The 25,431-nt window shown below is 36.7% G+C and overlaps 1 protein-coding gene across 1 annotated transcript; it reads right to left on the minus strand.

The window, feature by feature from the left end:
* Positions 1-1,199: 1,199 nt before the first annotated feature.
* LOC139671568 (desmoglein-4-like) lies at positions 1,200-25,147 on the minus strand. The gene is made up of 16 exons (XM_071554616.1): positions 24,931-25,147; positions 18,352-18,387; positions 17,858-17,986; positions 17,035-17,190; positions 16,760-16,907; positions 15,708-15,871; positions 15,324-15,458; positions 14,623-14,808; positions 14,191-14,450; positions 13,122-13,264; positions 12,753-12,971; positions 11,104-11,610; positions 9,366-9,514; positions 8,616-8,676; positions 7,022-7,230; positions 1,200-5,554 (listed from the first exon to the last, which is right to left on the minus strand). The coding sequence occupies exons 1-16, from the start codon at positions 24,976-24,978 to the stop codon at positions 4,583-4,585; spliced, it is 3,522 nt and encodes a 1,173-aa protein (XP_071410717.1). The 5' UTR covers positions 24,979-25,147; the 3' UTR covers positions 1,200-4,582.
* Between the last annotated feature and the right edge of the window lie 284 nt (positions 25,148-25,431).

Genomic DNA, 25,431 nt, shown 5'->3' on the forward strand with positions numbered 1-25,431 from the left:
TAGAGAATTAAACAAATAGATATGTAAATTTGCAGGTGGCCCCGCAGTGCATCATGAACATCAAAAGCAGAGTAAGCGATGGATATAAATTAAGCAGCTTTTGTTTCATAAACAGACATTTTGTGACTGTTCCATTTCATAACTTACTGTACTGCATCCACTGAATTACAAAATTTCAGTGCACTTGGAATATGAGATAACTTTGTCTATTGACCCATTTTTGACTTGTACATGTGCTCCCATAGATTTGAACTAAGGTTGCTTGAGCACAACAGCTGATGTTTTTTCACAGAATTTTCTTTACTTTCACTTAAGCAGGTTGCAAATACACCGAAGTCAAATGATAAATTATTTCTGCTGCATCGCAACTGGAGTATCATCAGACGAATAGCAATGTCATTGCCATTGAAGATGGACAAACCTTTTTCTGACTTAACTTCCTAAAAAGATACTTAAATCATTATCTGAAATACGTGTGAGTGCCAAAAATAATTTTGTATGAAACAATGAAGAAAAAAAGATGTCAAAATGTTAAGGCAAAATAAAATGTAGATTAGATGACCTTTACTTAATACATGATTCTTTTAAAAAAAGTATTAATTTACTGAGTTCAGATAACCCTTTCTTAAAAATCTCTGTGCAAAAATATTTATTATCATAAGCACTGCTCCTGGAACATTAGAAAGAAATTTGATTCAGAAAAATCAGAATGTTCAGTTTTTACTCTTAGAACTGATGCGCTTCTGCTCCATTCAACTCGTTTTGACCACTACTCACTGAATTGAATGTACCTGTGATGCCTGTGCTGACCAAATACTGTGTTTCTAGTGCCTTCTGCTCTCTTTCTTCTCTGTGGCTTGTGCTCTGGAATTAATCTATAGCTCCTCTGAAGCACAGTTTCAGTTGCAGAAAAGGCCACCTAAAGAAAGAGAACGACTCAGAGAATGGTGTGCCGAGGAAATAAAACTGTAATTCTTGTGAGACCTGACACAAATTTCTGCTTGACAACCTAAAACAAAGTATCTTAGTCAATTTGACACCTGAAATAGTTTTGTCTTGGGATCCCTGACTTGCTAAATCAACACTTATTGTGTTGGATGAGAATGAGATTTTTTTCTGAACAAACCATTAGTTTTAAGGAAACTACATTTCCTGCCAATAAATGGAAATAAATATCCTGAGCCACTCTACTTAAAACATAATGTTCCAAATGATCATTTATTGTATTTTTTCAGTGTCATTCAGAAATTATTACAAACAAATATCTAATATTTTTATTTATGATAACACAAAACCACTGTAATATTAATTATATTTAAAATAAAATTAAAATTATGCATTTGGTGACTCAATAGTGAGAATAATTTGAATTATGCAGTTATTTTAATTCAAGCAAAAGAGGAGACTTTTTTTATTGCTGCTTAAATTGTGTGGTCTTTTCATATTGCACATAGTGGGTGCTACTCACAACAGTTTAAAAGCGTTACTTATTACCACAAAATTAGGACAGAGTGAAAAGTATTGAAACTTGCAGTTCAAATTCAGACAGTATGCCCAAGATAGACATCTAATGAAACCCTCAGCTTTTGGCTCTGTTTCCTTCTATGGCAGTATATTTTTCATCATGCCAAGATGTCACTTACCCTGTTTAAAACTGTAGGATCCTGCTCCCAAGTAAACCCAAGTTAAAAAAATAAGAAAGTCATAGACTTGGTGTTGCAAGCTGCTTACACTTCACTAAGTTTTTTGCTTGACTGATTTAGAGCAGGACTGATATCAGTACTGTCTTTCTTTCCTTCAAACCATTTTTAAACAATATGATTAAAAGTAAGACAGCAAGCAGATTTCTAATTTACAACTAGAATAAAAGAAACGAAACTAATGTCTACTAGTCAGGATTAAACAATATGCTATTTTTTTAATAAAGGCAAAAATAGAATTTGCAAAGAATATTTAATGAACCGAGGATTTGTTCACATCTTTAGATAAATATTTTCTTCCACAACTTGTAGTAGCCTAAAACTATCCTCATTTCACTAAGAAAATAATTTTAAGAAAGTTTGTAAAAATTACACAGCAGTAGGAATTAACATTCAGAAGTGCAGTGGAAATGCACTGAGGGATAATGCATTTGCTGTTTGATGTGAGAAACCAATATTAAAAAATGCTAGAAATATTTCAAGAAATTGTCTTAAGAGTTGATAATTAAGAAGTTGGTAAAAAATAGTACTAGAAGTAGACAATCACTACATAACCAAGATCTGTCCTGTGAAACAATAATTTTTCTCTATTAATTCTTCCCCTTTCTATTTCTAGGCATGCAAGAGACTGCAGTTCAGACACTCATACTTCACACAACGTTGTTGTTCAAGGAATTCAGCTTGTGCTCCCAAAGACAGTTTCATTACTTTGAACACAATTAGGAAAAATATTTCTATTTGCATAAGGTGATTATGGAAATATTTACACTATTTTTTTTTTACATTAAGAAGTTTCTCTACTGGGCTTTGGCTATATTGCATGGGCTTTCGAAATATCCAGAAGGTAACATATTCAAATATTTGGGGTTTTTATGTAAACAGGTGGTTACTAAAATGAAAAGGAGCTTGTCAGCATTTTAGTGTATTTGCACACAAGTTCTCCAGATATGAAAGGATATAGCTTTATATATTAGTACCTATTTTTCTTCTCTAAAGAATGGTTCCAGGAACCATAACTACAATTGGTACTTAACTTGTAGGAGAGACTAATCCCTCTGAAGTCAATGCAATTTTGGTGATACTTGAGATAAGCAAGGCTACAGAAAGAAGCAAGACCAGCAATACTACAGATATGGGAAGAGCATTTAACATGCTCAGTTGCTTTACAAGATAACTTGAAGCTATGGAAGGAACCTTTCCTCAAGGTAGCCTTGGATTTGGTCATAATTTCTGGGTATTACTGGTGTTAATGCCAATGGCATTGACTTGAAGGGCACTGGAGGTTGTTGTTGACAGCAGATCTAGTCACATTTCAAAAAACATCTTTTAAAAAAACCCTTTCTTGATATCAGACTCAGAAACTTGTCATTCATTTCTTCTGAGATAAGTTAGTCTGGATACACAACTGAAAATTTCTTTTCCATTTTATAGACTGGGAGGTTCACACACAAACTTTTCACTAACCTGCCTGTCAGAGCTTAAAGAAGTAAAATTTGTGGGTAAACTACTGATTTGGTGGTCTAGCAATAAAAGCTATTCTCTCTGTATAACTATTTTATTTACACTGAAGTGATGTTGCATACACTATAGTTACTATACATATAATACAGAAGTAAAATGAGATAGAAACTGTATTTCAGTATTTTGCTCCTTCAGATTCTAAGCCATATTAATATATCACTAGAATAACAGAGTCCAGTAGAGCTATTTTTGTGGGAAAATAAAAGCCAGATTTAATTAAGATTATAGAATCATAAAGACTTTTTCAATTAATACATTCAAATAAACTTTCAAAATATCAATGTAAAATACATTGACATATGAAATAAAAATTCTCCACATTGCTTATTAGCAAATTTATGTTGCTTCCAAGTGTTTTTTTCTTTTCAAGAAGACTTCAGCTACCAGTGTCAGCGATGCAATACTTGCTATTGCCTCCTCACATCATAGAGCTTCTAAGGCTTTCTTTTCTTGTCAGTATTAGAAAGAGAACTGGCACAGTGTATTACAGCCCTCTTAATATAACCTGACATTGGAGATTTGAATGGTAGTCAAAGTCTGGCACAAAAATCTGACTAAGAGTTCCTGATTGTCGCTGAAGGCCTTTTATATTTAAGCAAAACCGTAATGGTAATAGAGAAAAGATGAAGCCAACATCTTCCTGCGTAACAGTGTCAATGGCAGCACGAGCTGTGACGAATTGTTGGTCACGCTTCTCACCATGAGAGTAACCGCATGGCAGGCTGTGGCAGAGTGTTTGTTATACTGAGAACTTCAGAAAGCAGTGAAAATGTATTATGTTCATATAATTATTATTTATAACTATTGCTGGTGATGGGAGAAATGGTTGAAAGTGCAGTTTTGTAGCGCTTCTTGAATTACATGCAAAATAAAATGATGCATTTGAAAGTGCTTATTTAGTCTTGAGTTGACTAATTATTAATTACATTCTTTTCCTTTCTTGCCAGTGAGGGGCTGTTAGCCCAAATCTGCTTATTGTGGGAGGTCACTCAGCAGCATATATTTTAACACTCTGTTGTATGATATCAATTCATGCTAGTACTGTGTGCACACAAGGATCCTCTCTCACTGCTCCACTTTGTAATCAGATCTCTCTCCGAAAAAATTAATGTCTGTTTGTACACTAGTAGTGCTAGGTGGAGAGAAAGAAATAAATTTAAGCTAACTTTTGCTTTCCCTTCACTGACAAAGTCTTGCATTTGACCTTGAAATGGGGCACCCTTCAGAGATCCTCACACAAGTAGGAATCCCTGAAATTTTAGCGCTATTTCTTAGTTATAAATAATAACAATATTCTTGTGGCAGCTAACGAGTGTCAGTGCAAACAGCAATTTCAGCAGGAAAGGATGCCAACAGAGGTCTTACTGACTGGAGTACTGTACGGTGCTGTACTTTGTCACTCGTCTCCGGGAGGTTCCTGGAGATGCTGTGCCCATTGCCTGGCTAAGGTGACTGTCGGCACTGAGCATCTGACCCGTGCTGCTCAGGCCCCCCAGATTTGCACCCCCAAGGCTTGTTCCTCCCAGGCTGCTCATACCGGACCCTGACACTACTCTCTCCGTGACCACCACATTGTGGGCATTTGATAACTCTGAGGGAATGTTTATCAGGCTGCCTGGCATGCCTGAGGCGGGCCTGAACACTCTTTCTGTCACTACCACATTTGACCCATCTACCAAATCGGGAATGCTCAGAGATGCTGGGAGCCGGGAGTTAGGCGCAATTACTCTTTCTGTGACGATAACATTGGACCCCTCCGTGAGATCAGGGATATCTAGCATGCTGCGCAAATCAGAGGCAGATGCAGGACCGACAACCCTTTCTGTTACGACGACGTTGGATGCACGCAGAGGGTCAACAGAAAGAGAGGGGGAGCCGGAGGTGTAGGTCTCTGTCACCATCATGTTGCCATGGAGCAAAGGATCCGGCATCGGCCTTGGGGGCTGTATGGTTGATCCAGATGTGTAGGTGTTTTCAGTAACAACCGTTGTAGTGCCAGCTGGAGGAGGCATAGGTGCACTTCCATTGACAACGATAGTTGTTCCAGGTGGTGGGAGGTTTAGATCACTTTCAGGATTGGGAAAGGTGACATTGATGCCTGGCCAGGGTGGGTTGACATCAGGGAAAGGTTCGATCTCTTTGCCCAGACAGATCTCTGCCAGGGTCCTAAATTTTGGTCCTAATGTATCCAAATAAGTTTCATCTGTATCTTCTCCAATAAAGCTGCAGCAACCCACAGAGCCAACAGGAGTACCGACTCCTTCATGATCATAGATTAATAGGCAGTCATTTGCTGGCCGACCTTCATCTTCATCTGCATACACGAATGCTTTCTGTAGTTTGCAAAAACAGAAAAGTGAAAGAAAACAAACCCAAAGAACAGAGTGACTTTTCATCAGACTTTTAACTGTGAATACTCAAACCTCAGTTTCGCTGACCACAGTAAGGCCCAGCTGACTAAAAAACAGGACATCAACAGGACAAATTATACCATTAATCTTTTTTAACCTTGAAATAAGTTTTATTCAAACATTACTGTGTTTTATTCTTATTTCTGCAAACATTTAGCATCTCAAATTTGATCTGCTGTCAGTTGGTCTGACTGTGGGCAAAAGGGATGGGTAGATGAATGTGCACTTTGGGCAGCAGTATGTGAACAAAGTGGTAGGAAGGGGAGTCAAGCAGGGTGTTGAGAGGAGCAGTGGAGAGGCCAGGATAGAAGAGATGGGATGGAGGACTGGCCGCAGTGGGAAAGACTTGGTGAGCGCAGGATGTTCATTTTGAACTGGAAGGAGATCACTGATTTAGGATGGTGTTGGGGATCCAGGAGTAGTTGCAGAAAGATTGATCAGGAAAGAGGAGAATTTAAAGTGATTGCATGGCGAGGTTGGAGGAAGCAGAAAACTATGGAAGGGGAGGTCTGGGAGGGAGAGTCAGGGGATTTTGGGATTGAGACGGTCAGTAGGAGGAGTAATCCATGGAGGCCCATAGCTGGCAGACAATTAATACTTAGTGCTCCCAGGCAAGACAGGGAGACTGTGATCTGGGAGAACTCCATGCTCAGGACATCAGGACTGCTCTGTCATCTTCTCCAGTGAACCTTGTTTGGATTTTGAAATGCAGGAATCGTTATATGTTCTTTGATATTTTGGTGACATACGGAATTATAACATTTATGCCTCACAGTTCATACCTATTCTGAAAATATATCCCATGAAGCCATGTGAATTCCATACTTTTTTTTTAATACAGTATGTAAAGGCTCATTCATGTGTTGCCAATTGCAAAACTGCATATTGGTGCCCCTGGCAGTTCATAAGCCTTTTAGGGAACAGAAATGGCAATAGAAATTTGGAAAAAAGTTTTTAAGGTTTTTTTTTTTTAAGGGTTACAGTTTTTCAAGAGTTAAAGTGACTTCAAGCTGTAAAGGAAGTAGGAGGGAACAACAAAGTTATTATCTATTTATACACTGAAAAAAGTGAAAAGTATATGAATTTTGTGGGGGGTTATGAAACTGAAATAATTTAGTTGCTTTCTACCCATACCTGCAGTGTGTCCATCAGTTTTACGAAAAACCTGTTGAGCAATCAAATTCACTCAAGCATCAGCTCAAAGCCAGCACTGTTATTAGTGTTGTAATTTTTCCTACCATCTGGTCAGCTTTGCTTTTACATCAGTCTTAAATGATAGAAATTTCAAATTAAGTGAAGTTAATTTGAATTCCTACCATGTAACCTGGGGAGAAGAATCTAACAATAAGTAGGCTCTCAAATGTAACTCAAACAATATCAAATAATTACCTCAGAGAAATAGTTGTCTAGGAAGGCCATGTTCACTCCTCCTTCTCGATACTCTTTTATTGTTCCTCCAATTGACCCTTTTACTTCCCCTGTTCCAGAAATTCCTCCAGCTGTTCCATAACCAGTACCAGTGCCATAGCCAACGCCTGTGGTTTCTTCAACACCAGAAGCTACTACTCCTCCTCCTCCATATGTGTTATTATATATCTCTGAAAACGGAAAAAGTTATCCTTCCCGTGCTCTATGAAAATTTACACAGAATTTGCCAGTTGTTTTTATAAATATTATAATGACACTCCTGAGTTTCTAAACACATTTTAGACCACTTTCAGTCACAGATACATACAATCCTTAAAACTGCAATAATAATTAAGTACATAGTAACAGACATCTAAGACCTTGATTTTATTCCTGAGGCTAGGCAGCATGTGCATATGCACTTTAGAAAATCAATTATTTACTTGCTTATTGACTGGAGAGATTCTTCTGCTGATGCACATATATGCTGTCATGGGGTTTGCATTAGGAAATCAGATAATGCTTATGGATGTTTATGCAAATTCATAAATGTATATTTATGATCACATCAGGGTTAAAATTATTTTGCCTGGTGCTCTTAGAAAAAAAAGAGCTTTGTTACTCCTGTTACATTTTCTAGTGGTCACATTTCTAGGGGGGATTAGAGAGAACAGTAATGGATCATAATCACTGATTTATAGTGCAGAATGAAAATTGTCTTTGCAGGATTTTATCTTCTCCATTTTTTTCACATATGATAACAAGGAAAGAGTGGTCTTAATGAGTTGCATTCAGTAGTCTCGACTGTGGTTACATTAAGAATCATAAGCTAAATTATATTTATTTTTTCATTTTTATGAAATGAAGATGTACAAGAACATTTTTATATAAGTAATAGCAGAGAAGTTATCTTGCAGAGTAACATTTCTTCCTGTCAGAAGCTAGTGAAAATGGATCTGTGCCAGCATCTTTCCTTCCTGTTGTCAGGTAAGGAATGGGTGACAAAGAGAAAGTGGCACTGAACAACTTGACTTATTCTGTATGGTCATCGAATTCCTGGGGGAACCTTATCTCAAAAACATAAATTTATTGTGCTATGTCCCAGCTTTCTATCTAGATTGATGCACAAATGGTCAGTAATTACATAGCTATTTGACATTCTGTCTTATGGGAAGCAGAGCCTAGAAACTGGGAAGAACTGAACCTTTCACCCTGAATTACAGAAGCAAATTTCCTTATTCTGGCTAAAGATTGATTTCTGCTAAAACTGGTGTCTTGAAATGACCCTTCATTCAGTAGCTGGAATGATAAAGAAAAGATTTAAAAGATTTAAAAGCCTTTGCAGATATTTCAAATTAAATGTAGTTTGAAGAAATGAATCTGCTCAAAAGCTCAACCCACAGATTCTTTATTCATACTGGAGGTTCTACTAGCATCAGTTTGACCATCTGCAGATGTAAGATTGGAAGGGTTGGGTTATAGCTCAGAAACCAAAGTGCTCCTTGATTCAGAAGGCATGAAGTTGTGAAAGATAGCTTTATGACAGGGTACACAGAAGATTTTGGGATCTGCTTACCAGAGGGTTCACCAAAATCACCTCCTGCAGCTGTTGTTGGAGCAAGAATGTGTGAGACATCCTGGAAAACAACATTTTGACTCCTTGAATGATGACCTTGCAATTCCCATATGAACACCAAGACTTTGTGAATCATGCTAAGGAGTTAGCAGTCCAAACTGTTAATTACTGAGTGCCAGAATATGCTGAGTTGGAGGGGACCCACAAGGATCATCGAGTCCAACTCCCTGGCCCTGCACAGGACCATACTCAAGAGTAACACTATGTGAGGGTATTGTCCAAATGCTTCTTGAATTCTGTCAGGCCTGGTGCCATGACCACCTCTCTGGGGAGCCTGCTCCATAGCTTTTATTTGTCATCCCCATTAAAGCCAAACCAAACCAAACCAAACCAAACCAAACCAAACCAAAGAGTACAAGTTTTTTCCATTGTCAACATGAACAGTGATCAGTGAAGGTGGTTTGTGTTACTTTGTCCTAAATTTGCACTGAAGAAGTTTGCTAGTTGTTGTGTTTTATTTGGGGACATAGTAACACCAAACTGTCATGCCAAGCTAGCAGAACACAAAGTACACAAACTGCATCTGAGAACGTTAATTAAGAGTCACCTTTCATATCTGTCTGGCAATTGTTAACAATGCCAGACTTTTTTTAGAAGACACAGGACTACAATCACTTTCTGTAGTCAAATGCGTGTTTTTTTCTGTAAATATGATTTACTTCTGATTTTAGAAACATGAGATGTACTGACCCTGTCTTCAGGCTGTGCGCCTTCTATTCCCCATGGATGAATTGCTCCTTCTGTGCATTCAGGTACAGGTTCAAATCCAGTTCCAACACCACCCACCGCACCACGTCCACAGCGACAACAGTCGCTCATTGACATCAAAATTGGAATCACTTAACAGAAAAGGAACAGGAAACGAGGATTTAGCATATCTCTTCGTCACAGAAACAGCTGCTTTTTCCAGAGGGCAGGTGCTCACAAACTTTGGAAAATATGTCTTTAAAATGTTTCAAACCAAGCAGCCTGCAAGTCTGTCTTTCAGAAGCATTAGCTGCTTTTGGAAATGTATATATTTAGAAATTCAGAATAATTTATACCTTTAGTTATAGCAGAGCAACACAGGGGTGAAGTAGGGCTGTTACTCCAAATTTATGCCTATAGTCCTGGAAAGAGACTTTGATCTATCTCTACTGAATCAATATAAGTTGCATACATATGAAAATTAAACAAACAGAACCAGTCTTGCTATGTATAGCATTCAGTGCTATTCATTCCTGATATGTAAGCATACATTTGTTTCTTGACATATTGTAATTGAAAATATAATATACATTAGTAATAATAGACGTTTGAGAATCAGTGTAGAGATATCCATCTGACTACAGTGATCTTTGGCTAAGGCTCCAGTTGCAATTTTCACATCACATGTACATAATGCTTGATTTGAAAAAACAACAGAGGCAAACCCCAAGCCCTGGTTTCAACAAATGTTTACATAGAGGGAGTCAGGTTTCCCAGGGTGCTGTATTATGCTTAGCTGTTTCAATAACTCAGTGTTGGAAGTTGCAGAATTCTGTAAATGCCAACATTGCAAATATTGCTCACTTTAGAAAGGCAATGCAATACTAATTCATAGACTCATAGGATAGTTTGGGTTGAAAGGGACCTTAAAGATCATGTAGTTCCAATCCCCCTGCATGGGCAGGGACACCCTCCATTGTCCATTTTGCTCAAAGCACCCTTCCAGGTTGGCTTTGAACACTTCCAGGGATAAGGTATGCACAAATTTTCTGGGCAACCTGGGTCTGTATCTTATCACTCTCACAGCCATGAAAGAAGGCTGATCATATCTGATTGTTGTGGTCTGATAAATAATTGCTTGCATGAATTCTAACTCAAGTCATTCTTATCTATGAAACTCATACATCTTCATAATACTAGAACATATGAATGAAGGCTCTGTTTTCATCCTGTTATCATAAATGCTACTTGTTTTTAATAGATATAATATTTGGAAGCAATAGTCAAAAGTTTCAAAATCTAAGATGATAGTATATATTGTTCTACTACACAAATCTGGCTTTGAGTTCAAAGAAATCTTGTTCTTTACATCTTTTCTCACCCAGCCTGGGACTGATACTTGTTCATTTCTTCTGGGATTGCAATGGAAGGACAAATTGCAAAATATAAGCTTTAAGTGAATAGTTTTGTCTGATGGTTTAAGAGCTAAATAACATCTCAGGAAAAAACACCAACCCTAAGTCTTGGGAAGAAAATAGTTATTTCTGAATGAAATGTGTATGTAAATGCATATAACATAAAATATATAGACTTTTTTTTAGTTTAAAAGAGGATGTTTTCTTGTCAAATGGCCCGTAGGAGCCAATAGATTAACAACCAGAAAAATCACCTTATTTTAGAATAATTAAAAAATACACTTTTTAGAAAGGTAATAAAATAGTTTTCTTAATTTTATACTTACAAACAAATATTAATCCACCAAGAAACATCAGGCCAATGGCAGCGCCGCTAAGTGTGGTAGGTGATTGGTAGTCTCTGCCATAATTTTCATTCCCACCGTAACCGTAATCAGTGGATGCAGTATATCCTTCCTCACCTTCACCGTATCCATCAGTATAAACCTGCCAGTCTGTGTGGTCCTCAATATCTCCTCCTCCAGGTCTAGTCTGACCATCACCACCACCTTGTTGTCCTCCATCCTCCCTGCCTCCTCCATCACCACCAGTATCAATGCCACCAGTGCCACCAGTGCCACCAGTGCCACCAGTACCGCCACCAGTACCACCACCACCAATGATAATTATTTTTGTGGCCCCATTGGTGCAGTAATTCCGACTATCACACTGACAAGCTTGCACAGGAATGATATGTGGTCTAGCGCAGCGTCGGCCTTGGCTGTCTCTTACAGTGATATAGATCCTATAAAGGTAAAAGTCGATGTTCTGACTAACTAGTTCTGCAGCAGAGGCTTTGGGGGGAAAAAAAAGAGAAAAATATTTAGATGAAGGTGTTGACTATAAATGCTCTACAAAGCTCTATTTTTTGTTAGTTATGATCATAGAACAGAATATGAAACTAAGAGCTCCCTTTCTAAGATCTTCAGTTGCTTATGCATCTACAGTACTTATTCAAAGCTGAAACTTATGATACTCATCTATGCTAGTTCTTTCTTTTGAAAACCTGTGCCCGATCAGTCTAGTTATCACTTTTAAGCTTGAGAAATGCAAAAGGGGCATATGTACTTTTTTATTTCTACTTCTACTTTTCCTGATTTTTATTGGCACAATAGTAAACATAAAAATTGCAAGTTTTATGCATTTCTTTTTCCTCTCAAAAGGAATTTACTTGTGTTTTTAAAAAAGTTTTTCAGTAGGTTAAAAAAAATAAAGTTACATGTTTGCATGTAACAAGCAGGAGACTCAAGAATAGTTGTAATTGTGATATTTACCATTTAATGTGGTCTTCAATGCATACAATAAGTTATGCAAATTCTGTCATTTAGTAATATATGAGATTTGATTAATTTATTAGTTTGTCATGTCCTATTGGAAGAAACTGGAAAAGCTCCACTGACGAAAACACTCTTTATAGAAACACAAGTCTACTCTGTACAATAAATTGCAAAAGCTGTAATCTGCCATTTTCATATGCCTCTCATAAAAGTATAGCTCTGCCAACTAAAAACTTTATATTTTATTACAAAGTTTTGAGAGTTTTGTCATATGCTTAGGATTTTTTAGATACTATAGAAATAACTAAGTATCCATTTACTCCTTTTGGTTTACCTCATTATATTTAGACATTAGAGGTTTTTGTCATAATTATACTCAAAGTGCAGTTTTGCCTCTCTGTTTTTTTAGTAAACTTTCAATTTCCTTTAAAAGATAACTAGTTAAAGCATATATAATGATTCTGATTCTCATTCTAATATGATTGTATATATTTATATGCAAATATGCAGCAACTTGAATTCATATGAGGATAAAATCATATTTAAGTGAGGTTAGGATAGATTCTAATAACTTGTTTGTTAGTAAAATATTATCCTACTCAGTTATATAAGAACTTATTACTCTACTTTATTCTGTTATAAAATGTAGGTTACTTTACCATTTATTGATCTGATAATCCATGTAGTTTGAGGTTCACCATGTATGCTGAATGTAAAGGGAGTAGCATATAGATCACCATCCCTATGCTTTGCTGTGATAATCACTGATGGGGAATGCATACATACTTTCCTTAATTCAGTATTAATAGTCGGGCAATTGGCATTGATGTCATCTATTGAAAGCACAATGGTGCCAGTAGCAGTATATCGAGGAACCCCTGTAAAAAGAAGAAATCTGTGGTGAGGAGAGAATATCGATACTGTTGATAATGCAGTTTGAGTTGGAAAACTAGAAACAGGAGTAAAACATTGACAGAAATCTGAAAGAAGAAGAGTTTTCTTTCAGAAAACTTAATCTCTTTTCTTACCTCTGGTGATAGCCCAAACCTCTGCTTTGTACTGCCCGTTGGTTACATAGATTGATTCTCTGTTAATGACTTTGTTCAGTGTGATTTCACCAGTGTTTTGATTGATTCTGAACCAGGCAGCTGGATCACGTCCTATACTATATCTGTGTTTGGTGAAGCAAAAATACTCAGCATTATATTATGAATATATGTATTAAATGTTTTAAAAGTTATTTTGCAAATAATATTTGGCACTTTGGAACATTTTTCTTTAGGCTGTGCTAGGTCCTATTGCATTTCAACCTGTTCAAGCAAAATTCATGTAGACTTCAAAAGATGTAAACCAGACAAGTGATTAGGAATAAAGTAAATGTGTAGAAGCCAATTGTATTTTGAAAGTGGCATCATAGTTAAAAAGCAAAATCTTCTGTAACCCTATACTAGAAGCCTTTCTGATATCAGTTGTTAAATCCACAGCTCTTCCTATAACATTCTACAGTTGTATTTGCTAATATATTTCTCTGTTTTATGATTTTTTCCAAACCTTTGTAAATAAACTGTATTTATTTTTATATACATTAAAAATAAAATTCTGGTCCCAGTTATTATCATTAATTTCAAGAGAAACAAGTGCCAAATAATCTTATTTTTTTTTCTATAGAATGAGCTGGTAATGACCTCTTCTATGCTGATGGGATAACATTGCCCATTATTGAGATTTTCTGCTTGCTCTTTCAGGGATGCTAACAAATTCCCTATTTGTAGCAAACGTTTCAAGAAAAGTTATTCTTAGATTGGGAAAGAAAAAAAGCCAAACCTGTTTTATTCAAGTTACAGCCTGTTAGAAAAATGATATTTTCTTTTTCTTATGTACAGGACTAAGGAAAGTAAGTCAGCAAAGAAAGTTATTACAGCACAAAAATGGGCTAATGATATACTATTCTATTGCTATGATTTTATTGCAGATCGATGAACATTAAGTTGTTTTTTAAAGCATCCCTTAAAATACCTATTTCTCATCCCGTTTAAATGATAATTATATAATTCTAAAGAATTATCCATCCAGGAAGTTAAGCAGAGCAGAGCTTACACAACGTTTGTTGCAATAGCTCTTGTATCCTCATCCATGGCTGTGTATGTTCCTATAACATGATTCACTCTTGTACTTTCTGAGAGAGTAAACACAACTGAAGATGGGTTAAACCTTGGTGGTTCAATCAAATTTTTTACTTCTATTGTGAGGGGTGTTCCATATATTTGATACTCCTGTGCAACAGAGTGATGGAAGGCAGCTACGTTCCTGACACCAATCATCAGTGAGTGGGTTCGGAGCTGTTCATAATCCAGTTCCTAAAAGACAAACCACAGAGAACTAGATAATACATTAACAGTTTAATTTAATTTAAATATTTTTTATTTTAAATGGTTGAGTGACCATGTTTTTACTGCCCACTTAATTTTGTTAATTAAAACTATTTAAAGATGATTATTTCAAGAGTTGAATCACAACATTTATCCATACCTTAATTACTCTAAGGATTCCTTGGTTTGTAGCTCGATCTGTAACAATTTCAAAACAGTTATCTTCATTACCGGATATAAAGAAAAACTCTGCTAACCAGTTGTCTGTAAACTCTTCATCAGCATCCAGAGCTTGTATTCGTAGCAGTTCTGAGCTGAGTGAATTTTCTGAAATACTTGCTGAAAACTGGAATGACAGATAAATACTTGTTAGCAAACAGTATTATATATAACACAAGGAAGATTCTTTTGAAGAATGCCCTATGCGCAGTCCATGCCTATTTAATAAAAACCCCATGTATTCTGGGTAAATTGTGATTCTAGTTGCAGATCTGAAGAGCTGTGTCACCTCAAGTGTTTGCAGGGGCAACTTAGAAGGAGATGATTTGTGCTTTCTGTAGGAAAAGATCTTAAAAAGACTAGGCTAGTATACATACTTTGGCCATGTTGCAGGGGTCTGACAGTATCAGGACTGACTTCTCTGAATACAATAATAATCTATGTGTATGTTACCAGAATTGGTGCACAAGCAATGGACTGTATTTTGAGCACCCTTCAAAGGAACAACCCTCTTAATCCAGTGGAATGTTCAAATATGAAAGTGCTCTATGGGTTAGTAAGGGCTCTGTTATCAACAGTTTGTTTGTTTTTTTTTAACAGGGTTTTAAAGCAGTTATGTTGCTTTTGGTATTGGAAACTTACAGAGCTTTGAGCAAGAGTTGGGAAGTTGTCATTGACATCAATAACTTTGACGTTACAGCTACAATGGGATGATATTCCATCTGCAGCTCCATCCCGGTCTGATGCCTTCACAACAAGAGTGTAACTACTGTGTTGCTGTCACAAAAAGAAAAATGAGTGTGTTACAATATCCCCTGTGCATCTTATAAATACTCATGTCTCGCTACTATTTCCTAATACAAGAATTTGCCTTAGACATTTTACTGTAACACACGGAAAACATGCATTTCTTAATTTTTTTTTGTAAAAAAATACAACCTTTCTCTCTCTTTTATTTTTTTGCACTCTTGTAACACATATGCACCACAACATCATGTTATTGTACTTTGGAAAGGGAAATGTTACCTCTCTGTCGAGATAATTTGCAAGATGGAGTTCTCCTGTATATTTATTCATAATGAACATGGGTGTTCCTGAAGGTTCCTGACTCTCTATCTTGAATGCAATTTTAGAATTCAAGTGATTAGGTTCATCTGCATCTGTTGCAATGATTTTCATCACCAGTGTGTCTAAGAATAACAAATAATTAAAAAAAATCAACAAACAGAAAATCTGTTGTGTTTCTGCAAACAACTCATCAAGACAATGCTAAAACTTGTTGTATGAAAATTATAGAAGGCTATCTATTCATTGATATTTACAAGGAAAGCCAAAAATTTAATTTTTTAGTACTGATTTGGACTGAATGTTAATGATTTTAAATTAATTGAAAATCAAGGTTAGGTGACATAATGCAGATTTTCACTGAACTTGAAAGCACCATAGGGAATATGTAGAGTAAGTACGGAGCTTGTAGATATTAATATAAGAAATTGCCACAGTTTAAAATGAGCATTTCTGTAAAGTAGAATATGAGTGTTATGCACCATTGCTTCAGTGCTATTTGCATGTCTAATGTTGATTTCTTTCAGTAAAAAGAACTATTTTAATGGTTTAATTAAGAGTTTGTTTAGTAATATTCTACTGCAACTGCAACACACAGCCTACAAATGCAAATATTTGAGAGAAAAATGGGAAAAATGTGTTTTACATACACTTAAAGGAAATAAGAGTAAGTGCAATGTTATTTTTATTTTAATGAGAAGCAATGAACTGATTTATTTTTCATTTTCACATCTGAAAGAATTTGCATAGTGGTTTGGTTAAAAACTGGAACATTCAGCATTCATATGTGGGAGGAAAGGGGGTAGGAAGCATTGCTGCTTAATTTATAGCAATGAGCTCAGGCCCTGGCTCAAACAGCACTTGGAGAAGCATCTGGTACTCCTTCCTCTGCAGTAGCCCTGGCCAATCTATGTAATTTCCTAAGAAAAGCAGAATGAGTACCCCAGGTTTATATTTACTTTGTTGTGGAAGCCTCACTAACTCTACTATAAAGGCATAGCATCATTACTTACTGTCCATACTGTTCTCTTCAATAGATCCTGTAAATACAGTTTGCGCAAATACAGGAGGGTTATCATTTATATCCAGAACTCTGACTCGAAGCTCAAGAGGTGGTTCCAAATCTACACCCGTCACTGAGTGTTTAGCAAAGCAACGTATCTAGATAAAGAGATTTACTCATTTTAAAACCAAAAGTAAGCAAAGTAGTAATCTGAAAGAAATGAATTTATCATCTGTCCCACCCTGGATCCATCACCATAAAGGTAAAAAGAAAGGGAGTACTTACAACAAATACTGGGGTTATTTCCCTATCCACTATTGATGTAATATTAATTTCTCCCGTTCTTGGGTTAATAACAAATATTCCAAAGGGCGCAGTATCAATTCCAACTCCAGAGATGCTGTATGTGATTGGATTGTCTTCTTCACAATCTGATCGGATCTATAGCAAAAGATAATAATTTATGGCAGTTTACTAAGGATACCTGCAGGGCTTTTCCTCCTATTCTTAGTTCCTGTAAAAAATTCTGTATAATTTCAGTCAACCACTTTTCACAAGGTTCAGTTGACAAAACCAGTGGAAGGTTCTTCTACTAAACAATTAACATAGAGATCCATCTCCCCTTAATTGCTGGATAGGCTTTCTCTAAAATCTGGCAGGGAAGTGGAGAGCTAAACCTCCAAGACTATCACACTGTGGCTGGACCTCAGTAAGTGAAAGGACAGGAAGATATTGTCTTTGCTCTAATTCCCACAAAAGTCATGCACAATACTTGAATTTCTGCTGAGGAGTTTATCAGGGTGAGAGAGAAAAAGTATTGTGATCTGGTATGCAAACGCTTCACACAAAGACACTGGTTGGAGCTGCCCAGGAGGTAGATTGATAGCAATGTTCTAGGAAGCTTCTGGTCACTCCTCAGCAGCCACATTGGTTCACCTTATGAGACTGTCTCAATAAAGCTGGAAATATCACATCATCTTTGTTTTATTCTACATTCCTTGCTTTGACTAGTCTAAGCAAATATCTTTTTAAATCTCTCCACTTTTATCACCCTGTCTTTGCAAAAAACTTCCTTGTCAGTGAAACATTTGTTTTTCTCTGTACTTACTCTGGCAATTGGATTCCTCTTAGAATTATCTTCTCCTTCTCTACAAGCTGCAGCAAATTTGATCCATTCACGTTTTTGTCTTCTGAAGGTTTTCCATCTTGCTGTTCCATTTTCATTCCATTCTTTCACCTTTGACACAGAGTTCCAGTATCATATGATGTCAATGCATTTTAAATTAATACAGACAATTAGAATTTTCAACAATAAGGAGAAAGGTTTTTGTAGATCATGTGGGTTTTTACGCCTGTATGTCCCAAACTCTAAGACTGTACATGTTTATTTTAAAATTATTCCTTTGCATGAGAGACTCATTTAGGTTTAGGAAAAGTTCTCTCAAGGGAGAGAGCAGGTTATTACCTGCAGCTGTTTAATATTTAAATATGTTTTCTATCTTCAGATTCAGAAGTGTTTTAGTTCAGTATTTTCCATTTGATTTTTTCATTGATCACGTTTCACTTGATCAGAAAAACAGTTTCTAAAGAATTATATATTACCTCTACATGAAATCCTGTGCTGAAATCCAACAGTACCTGCAAGAACAATAAAAAGATTGGCATGGAAAAATGCAAGGCAAAATGCAGTAAGCAAAACCCAATGCAAGACTGCTGTGCTGCAGGACTGGAGAAATACTTTTTCTCAAGTCTATTGCAACAGCTTATCTAGGCAGAAGCTGCAGGATTTCCACCAAAGACTGTGCAATTCAGTTTTTTCTATCTCCAGCACTTGAATTCCTTGACAGTTTAAACCTTCAAAATGAATTGTTTTTCAAGACAGAACTTTGTTTGAATGGATACACCATAGCAAATTTCAAGATATACCTACATCAAAATACAGCTTTTACACAGATTTTTATGTTTTAACGCCTCACCTGAAGAGTGTAGTGGTTGCAAGAGTTGTTATCAAAATGTCTAGGAAAGTAGAGAAGTATTTATCCTAAATAATTTATTGCTTATTCTTTATTTTTCCTTGTTCACAATAAACCTGGAGTACTTAACTATGTAGTTTAACCAAAAAGAATGAAAATATTTTCTCGAAACTTCCCAATGAGGGCAAAGAGATTCAGAGTAAGATGGAAGGAGAACTGCTGTCATCAGGCAAATTTCCATGAAGGGCAGTGGGCTGTGATTTGAGACCGAACTATGCAACCAGTCCTGAGTAAACAAGGGTGGCAGGATCAGATGCAATATGTAATTACTTAGAATTAAAATTTAAATGAGAGAAGCCTCAGTGTCTTGATTAGCACAATTTAAAAGAAGACGCAGTTTAATTAACCTTTTCCTAAATAAGGTGTGAAAATGAAGTTCACTTGGTGAATGTACCTCTTCAGAGCATCTTTTTTGGATTTAGGACCTGCTTCTCCTCTCTTCAGACATAAAGGGTGAAGAATATGGGATTTGCAGGGCTGGATGCTTGTTTCATTCATCATTGGGAGAAACAAAACAGCCAGGTGACTCAAAAAGTATTTCAGAGTTTCTCTTTTCTCAATAAATGTTGTTAACAGCTGCAGTTATGAATTTTCCACTTCCTTTGAAGTCAGTTATATTTGGATAAAATCTGTGACAATCTTTTATCCTATGGTAGCTTTACATCACGTGACTTTCCTTACTTCAAATTTACTGCATTGTTCTTGCAAGGTTGGAACATGGACACAGACTTTTTTCCACTTACTTCATGTTAAGACAACATCCTACACAGAACAGATTAATTAACAGCAGCTTCACCTTCCTTCCACTCTCTCTTTTCCAAATTTACCTTTATGCTGCAAGAAGGCCACCATCTGTCATTTACAAAATAATGTCTCCTATGATCTGGTCTAGTCTAGAACATTCCCTGAGACCTTGGCACATAATGGCTGCACTTATTTGCTTCTGAATGAGGGAGTTTGCCTGTGGACTTGCCTGTTTGATGTGCATACAGCTTGAAATTTATTGGACTATTCATAAAGTAAGGATGTTTTTTCCTTGTTTCTTTGAGCAAGTTATTGACAAAAAGGGTTAAAAAGGTACTCTTCAGGAAAATTGTAACATGTTCATGTTGTCCTAAAAGCATCAATACATCTTTGAGTTTGTGTCCTGATGACTATTTAAATCTTGAGCTTCAGAATAGCATTCAAATCCATGTGCAGCCATTACTCATCTTGGAGAAGGGACAATATCAGACCCCATTGGGAGCTCAGACCTTCCTTTTGTACCCCCCCTTGGGGCCTGGTGGAACATGGGAAAGTCAAAAGGGGCAGACTATACTGTCAGAGGGAACCTGAGTTATGAGATCTACCAGAAAGAGCACTGATTGATTGTCTCTTATCAATCAATCCCACTGGTTGAGCAGAGCCTCCTGTGGTGAGCATAATGAAGTACTCTCCACCCTTAGGCTGAAATCCCTTCTGGCATGCAAGCAATTGTCTTGACCCAGCAAAGTATGGGAATACACTTCCCAGTGCAATGTTAGTGAATCTTGTCTGCTGTCTGCATCATGTGGCCTGTTCTGTTACACAACAATGAGACTAGTAGCTCACACCCAGATACATCACTCTCATACTTGGCAGGCCTAACTGAAAAGCTATTTTGATTAACCCTGAAATAAGAATTATGCCCATAAAGAATTCTGTTGGTCAAGGACATAAATGCTCATAAAACAGTTGATTTCAACCTATAGGGAGTACCGTTTTCAAGCAGTGAAAAATATATATATTACACTGGAGTCTCATCCTTTGTTTTTGAGCACCAGTAATGGAAATGTCAGGAACTTTTCCATTGGTGATGCTGCAGATTGTAAATTTAGGCCCTGTATTTCCACACTTGTCCTCTACTAACTAAGGAAAACCCCATTCTGCTGCTTGTTGCTAATGGAAGATCTTGATTCCAGATTCCTTAGTACGGTTTGTGTTCTTATTAGAAAAGGCTGATCCAATGAACTTGATGTCTGTGTTTGGTATTGTCTCTCTCAGTTACTGTCATTATAGGAAGGAGGGCAGGCAGACACCAGACAAAGCTGTCTAGTTCACCAGATAAACCTCAACAATTTTGAATGATATTTATCCAACTTGATGCAGGGATGGAGGTTCCTCTGCCTCCCCAACTATTGCTTTCTGGTTATCTGCTATCACCAGTAGTTAGAAGTCTTCCCCAACCCAGTTTTCTATTTCTAATATTGATCTGGGATGCAACCTCTTTTTTTTGTTCGTGCTATTTCCAGCAGAGAAGTGCTTTTTCTCTTAGCAGCTAACTATCCTATTTCTAGGTAGTGAAAAAAAATCCTTTCTAAAGCAGTATCCAAGCACAGTACTTTCCATAGACACAGTGATTAGCATTAATTAAAGCAATAGGAGCTACTGGAATGTGTGGGATGCATCCTGAGGACCTTGGGGTAAGCAAGTTGATCAGAATGATGTCAAGATTAGCCGGTCTGTTAGTCACTGAGAGATTGTGAAAAAAAAAATGGAAACTGGACAGAAGTTAGAGTCTGGTTGCACAAGCTGTTTCTGTTTTGGGCCGGGAGACGTGCTCTCAGGGTGGAAGTTTATGGTAACTGTCATTTGCACAGTGTCCTGTCTGAAAGCTCGTCTATTATTGTAATGATACCTGTACTCTGTGTCCAGAATGACACCTTGGAGTCACACTGGAGTTATCCTGGATTTATTCTGATGTAACTGGGAACAGAATTAGGCCCATAGGATGTGTATGATTCTTTGCACCTTCAAAGTAATTTACAAACAAGACTTAACTAATCATTAATTGAGTGCCAAGCAATATTATATGCAATTATGGAATCCTCCCTCCTCCACCTACTCAAATCTAAATGACTGAACACGCCTTTAACATCTTCCCAGCATTATTCATATGGGACCTGCTTCTCTGTCTTTGAAGTCAACAGAAGTATTGTTATTGGCCTGGATGGGAGGAGTGCTGAGAACTCAAACGTACTGCATTAGTCATCAGGGTGCTGTGGTAGCTCTGGTACTGTCAGCGTTTTGGGATTTTTACGTCTTTCATACTCATTCAAAGCTCTGATTAGTAAAGGGTTGCAATAATGAACCCTTCCCTTTAATTCCAACTCTTTAAAAACTGATAAAACAGTGCACATGAAATAATAAGAAGCAGAGCTCAAACATAAGACAAAACCTTTTATTTTAAAAGATGCCATTTGATCGCTTTTTAAGTGAAACATGGTTCTATAATTTTCATTTTCATGGGTCACTAATTCATGTACTTTTTCCAAATCAAAGGGAAAGTTTTTCAGGATGATTTTCTGGCATTTTGTTTACTAATTCAGAGATCAGCTGGTTCCTGTGTTCGTAACTGACAATATTTTGCATTGCACCCAGGATCTGTTCCTATTTCAGCAGAATTATAACAATGATCATGTCAGGCAGAAGAATATATTCCAAAGTTTTGAGCACTGAGCACTTTGGGAGTTTCCACCACAGTTGTTTCTGTTCTGCGGAGTCATACAGATATAATGAATTTCCATACAGTAACTGAGCATAACCATTACAAAAATGAACAGAAAAGTAATTTCAATATAGGTTGTATGCCATTATCATTCAAATTTGAGTTTTTCAAATTAGTCATGCTAAGTGACCTCAATAAATCTCCTCAATAAAAGTTGAATTCTGATATGGCTTAGAGTGTTCTGGCTGCAAATGCATGTTTGCTTAATGGCCATTTTACTCAGGAATGTAAAACTGCAGGCATAAGAACCTTATCTTAGGTGATAATTCCTGAATGTGAAATTGCTCTAGTTCCTATTTCTACAACAAAATTATTTGGCAGAATATCCTGCAGGTTCCTGATTAAATCCTGTCAGATGTTTCATATGCATATGCTAGGGGAGGATTTAGCTCCTTAATATTTTTATATGCAACCAAGTTATGAGTAGGAGGTGTAACCATAGCCTAACAACGGGCGGGGGGGTGGGGTGGGGGGGGGGAGGAGGGAGGGGAGGGGAAAAAAAAAGCTTAGATAACACATGGGAAAATGTAGCCAGACAAAAGTGCATAAGAAATGTGGTGAATTTAAAATTATTGGCTGTCACATGATAGCTGGCAGGAGAAGAGTCATGCCTGATCAAACAGGTTATTTCCATAAAACGTGTCTGTGCTAGTATCACAAACAGAACTCCCTTACTCATGAGAATAATTCCTTTGAAGTCACGTGAGTGAGGGTTGCAGAATCAGTTCCACCAATGGTGAAATCCACGTAGAAAATTACCAGTTTCAGGACTGGTAAATTTTCTTTTTTGGAAATTGTAGTAGTGTACAAAAATACATATAACTCAATGGTAATTTTATTTGATGCAACTTTTTAATAATATACTAACCAGACACACCATTCAGACAGGTGATTTTCATGAAAGATTAATTAAGCTGAAAACCAAGACTCTTTCTCAGAATACACTAAAATTAGTTACATAAATTTATAGTTTATTTGATCTCTACAGTCTCACAGCTTTCTATAAAGCGCTGAAAGATGCTATTAGGCTGTATGGGCCATCATGAACATTGCTGTGCAGAAGAACGCATAATAAGAACAATTGTTTCCTCTGAGTAGTAAAAGCTCAAATATTTGACAGTCATCAAAACACAATGGTGGTTTTCACAGTTACTCTTTTTTTCTGACCCAACACATACCCTCCATCACTCACAATTGCAACAACAATGTAGTGAAAGAATGAAAATGTCTCCAGAGTTGACAAAAGCAGTAAAATCTCTTTTGAATGGACAGATTTTAGACAGAATACAGTCACAAGTTTTGAACTTCGACACATCAGGAGTATGCATCACCAGGTAACTAAGTAAAATGAATAGTCACTAGTGCTACATGACAATCCAGAAGTGTTAGTGCAAAGTGCAACAGGCCACTCTCAGAGACCTCTGTGCTGCCTTAAACAAGCAGAAACTTATCCCAACTGTAACTTGCTTTTGCCAAGTTTTGCTCTTGTTTGCTTGGCAGCTGCCCTGCATTAATTAGTTCTACTTTACTGATCACAGAGCTGTCACCTAAAATTAATGGATTATATTTTCAAATTAGTTTTAGGATTTCATATTCTATAACATGTGCTTTTTTCTTAGACTATAACATTTCTAGAGAGGTCAGTAATGAGGAGTTAAACATTTATGCTTACTAATACATAGTGTAAAATGTAAAATTGCATGAAACCCACAGAAAGACATAACTATAATAGAAATCCCACTCTTCTCAATCTTTGGGGCCTTAAACCTCTATCTAATTTCAAAAGAGTAGCATAGATGAGCAAAATTTATCCACACAAAAATCAGACTGCAGGAGCAGTAGGGCCTCCACTGTCCTTTCAAGTCCCTTCTGGGTAATTTCCGTGCTTTGATGAACACATTGTACAACTATGCCACTTGACCATACCCACAACTTTCCTCTTATAGTGTGAAAAACAAACCCAAAGAGAAGCACTTTCATCATGCATTCACTTGCTTAGCACATGGCGGCTCAGACACTAATGCACTACAACACAGGAATTCTTTTTAATATGAAATAATAGGCCAAGTTCTGATTTTTACTCAATCAAGGTCTTCACTTAGTTTTGTACTTTTTTCTCATGAACATAGGTGTAGAATTTGGTCAGCTCTGAAGTGATCTTGCTAATAAGTTTAATCAGTTTAGAAAAAGAGATTTGAATTTTTTAGAAAGATATATACCTTTGACTGATAAAAAAGTAAAGATATAGAACCAAATTATATCCAATCATAAACTTTTTTATAACTCTTCTATTAATAATAGTGACTCCTTAAATAGTATCCACAGACATTATTCTGAAAAGTCATACATTAAACAGAGAAAGTCATATCATGAACATCAAGAGGTTGCAGAAAGTAAAAATAAAAAGTAACATTTGTTTCATTCAGTATTCAATGAAAAACTAAATTAATTCCATAGAATGTTCAGAAGCACTGTTTAAAATGAACAGAGCTTTGGGTTTTTTGGTAAATTTCACAAGATATTTTTGGGGAGTAGTTTACAGTGTACAATGTAGTGGTCTCGAGGAAGACTCAACTGACATAGTTACAGAGTTTACAAATACTGTTTTAAAATCTGACTTACCGAAAAAAGGAACAGAAAAGCAGCCATTCGGTGAGGGAGCCAATCCATGGCATCTGACTTCTCAGATACAAGTCCAACTGAGTTATGGTTGCAAGCCTGTTCACGTTCCCCTCCCCCCTCAGCTGGAGTGACTATTTAAAAAGACACTCAGTATATGTCCTTATACTCAGCCCTTCTAAATGTCTCTGCCTCCCTCTGAGGGAAGCACTGAAGATGCTGTATAACAGAGAGTCTTTCCCCACCCCAAAATCCTGGGCTGGTCTCACCTGAAACGCTTGACAACATCATTATTGCTTGCAGGTAAAAGCTAAGACACACCTTAATTCTTATTGCACTGAAACTCTTTGTTGGATACGAAAGGGTACGTTTTAAAAACAGAAGGCAAGCTTTGCTGAGAAGATACCGAGTGATTTATAAATTACTCACAACATAAGGAATCATTAAAATGGTAACTTATCACTGCTTTGAATGCAACTACCAGTTTTCTTCTTGCACTCAGTC

This window comes from Pithys albifrons, chromosome 4, assembly GCF_047495875.1.
Source record: "Pithys albifrons albifrons isolate INPA30051 chromosome 4, PitAlb_v1, whole genome shotgun sequence".
Taxonomy (NCBI): domain Eukaryota; kingdom Metazoa; phylum Chordata; class Aves; order Passeriformes; family Thamnophilidae; genus Pithys; species Pithys albifrons.

Bases quoted from the DNA above. Each gene is read 5' to 3' on its own strand.
- LOC139671568 (XM_071554616.1), bottom strand. From the start codon at position 24,978: ATGGATTGGCTCCCTCACCGAATGGCTGCTTTTCTGTTCCTTTTTTCG. The intron at 17,987-18,351 runs GTAATATATAAT...TCTGTGTCAAAG, and splicing joins GCACAGGATTTCATGTAGAG to GTGAAAGAATGGAATGAAAA. The intron at 7,231-8,615 runs GTAAGCAGATCC...TTCCGTTTTCAG, and splicing joins TGATTTTGGTGAACCCTCTG to AGATATATAATAACACATAT.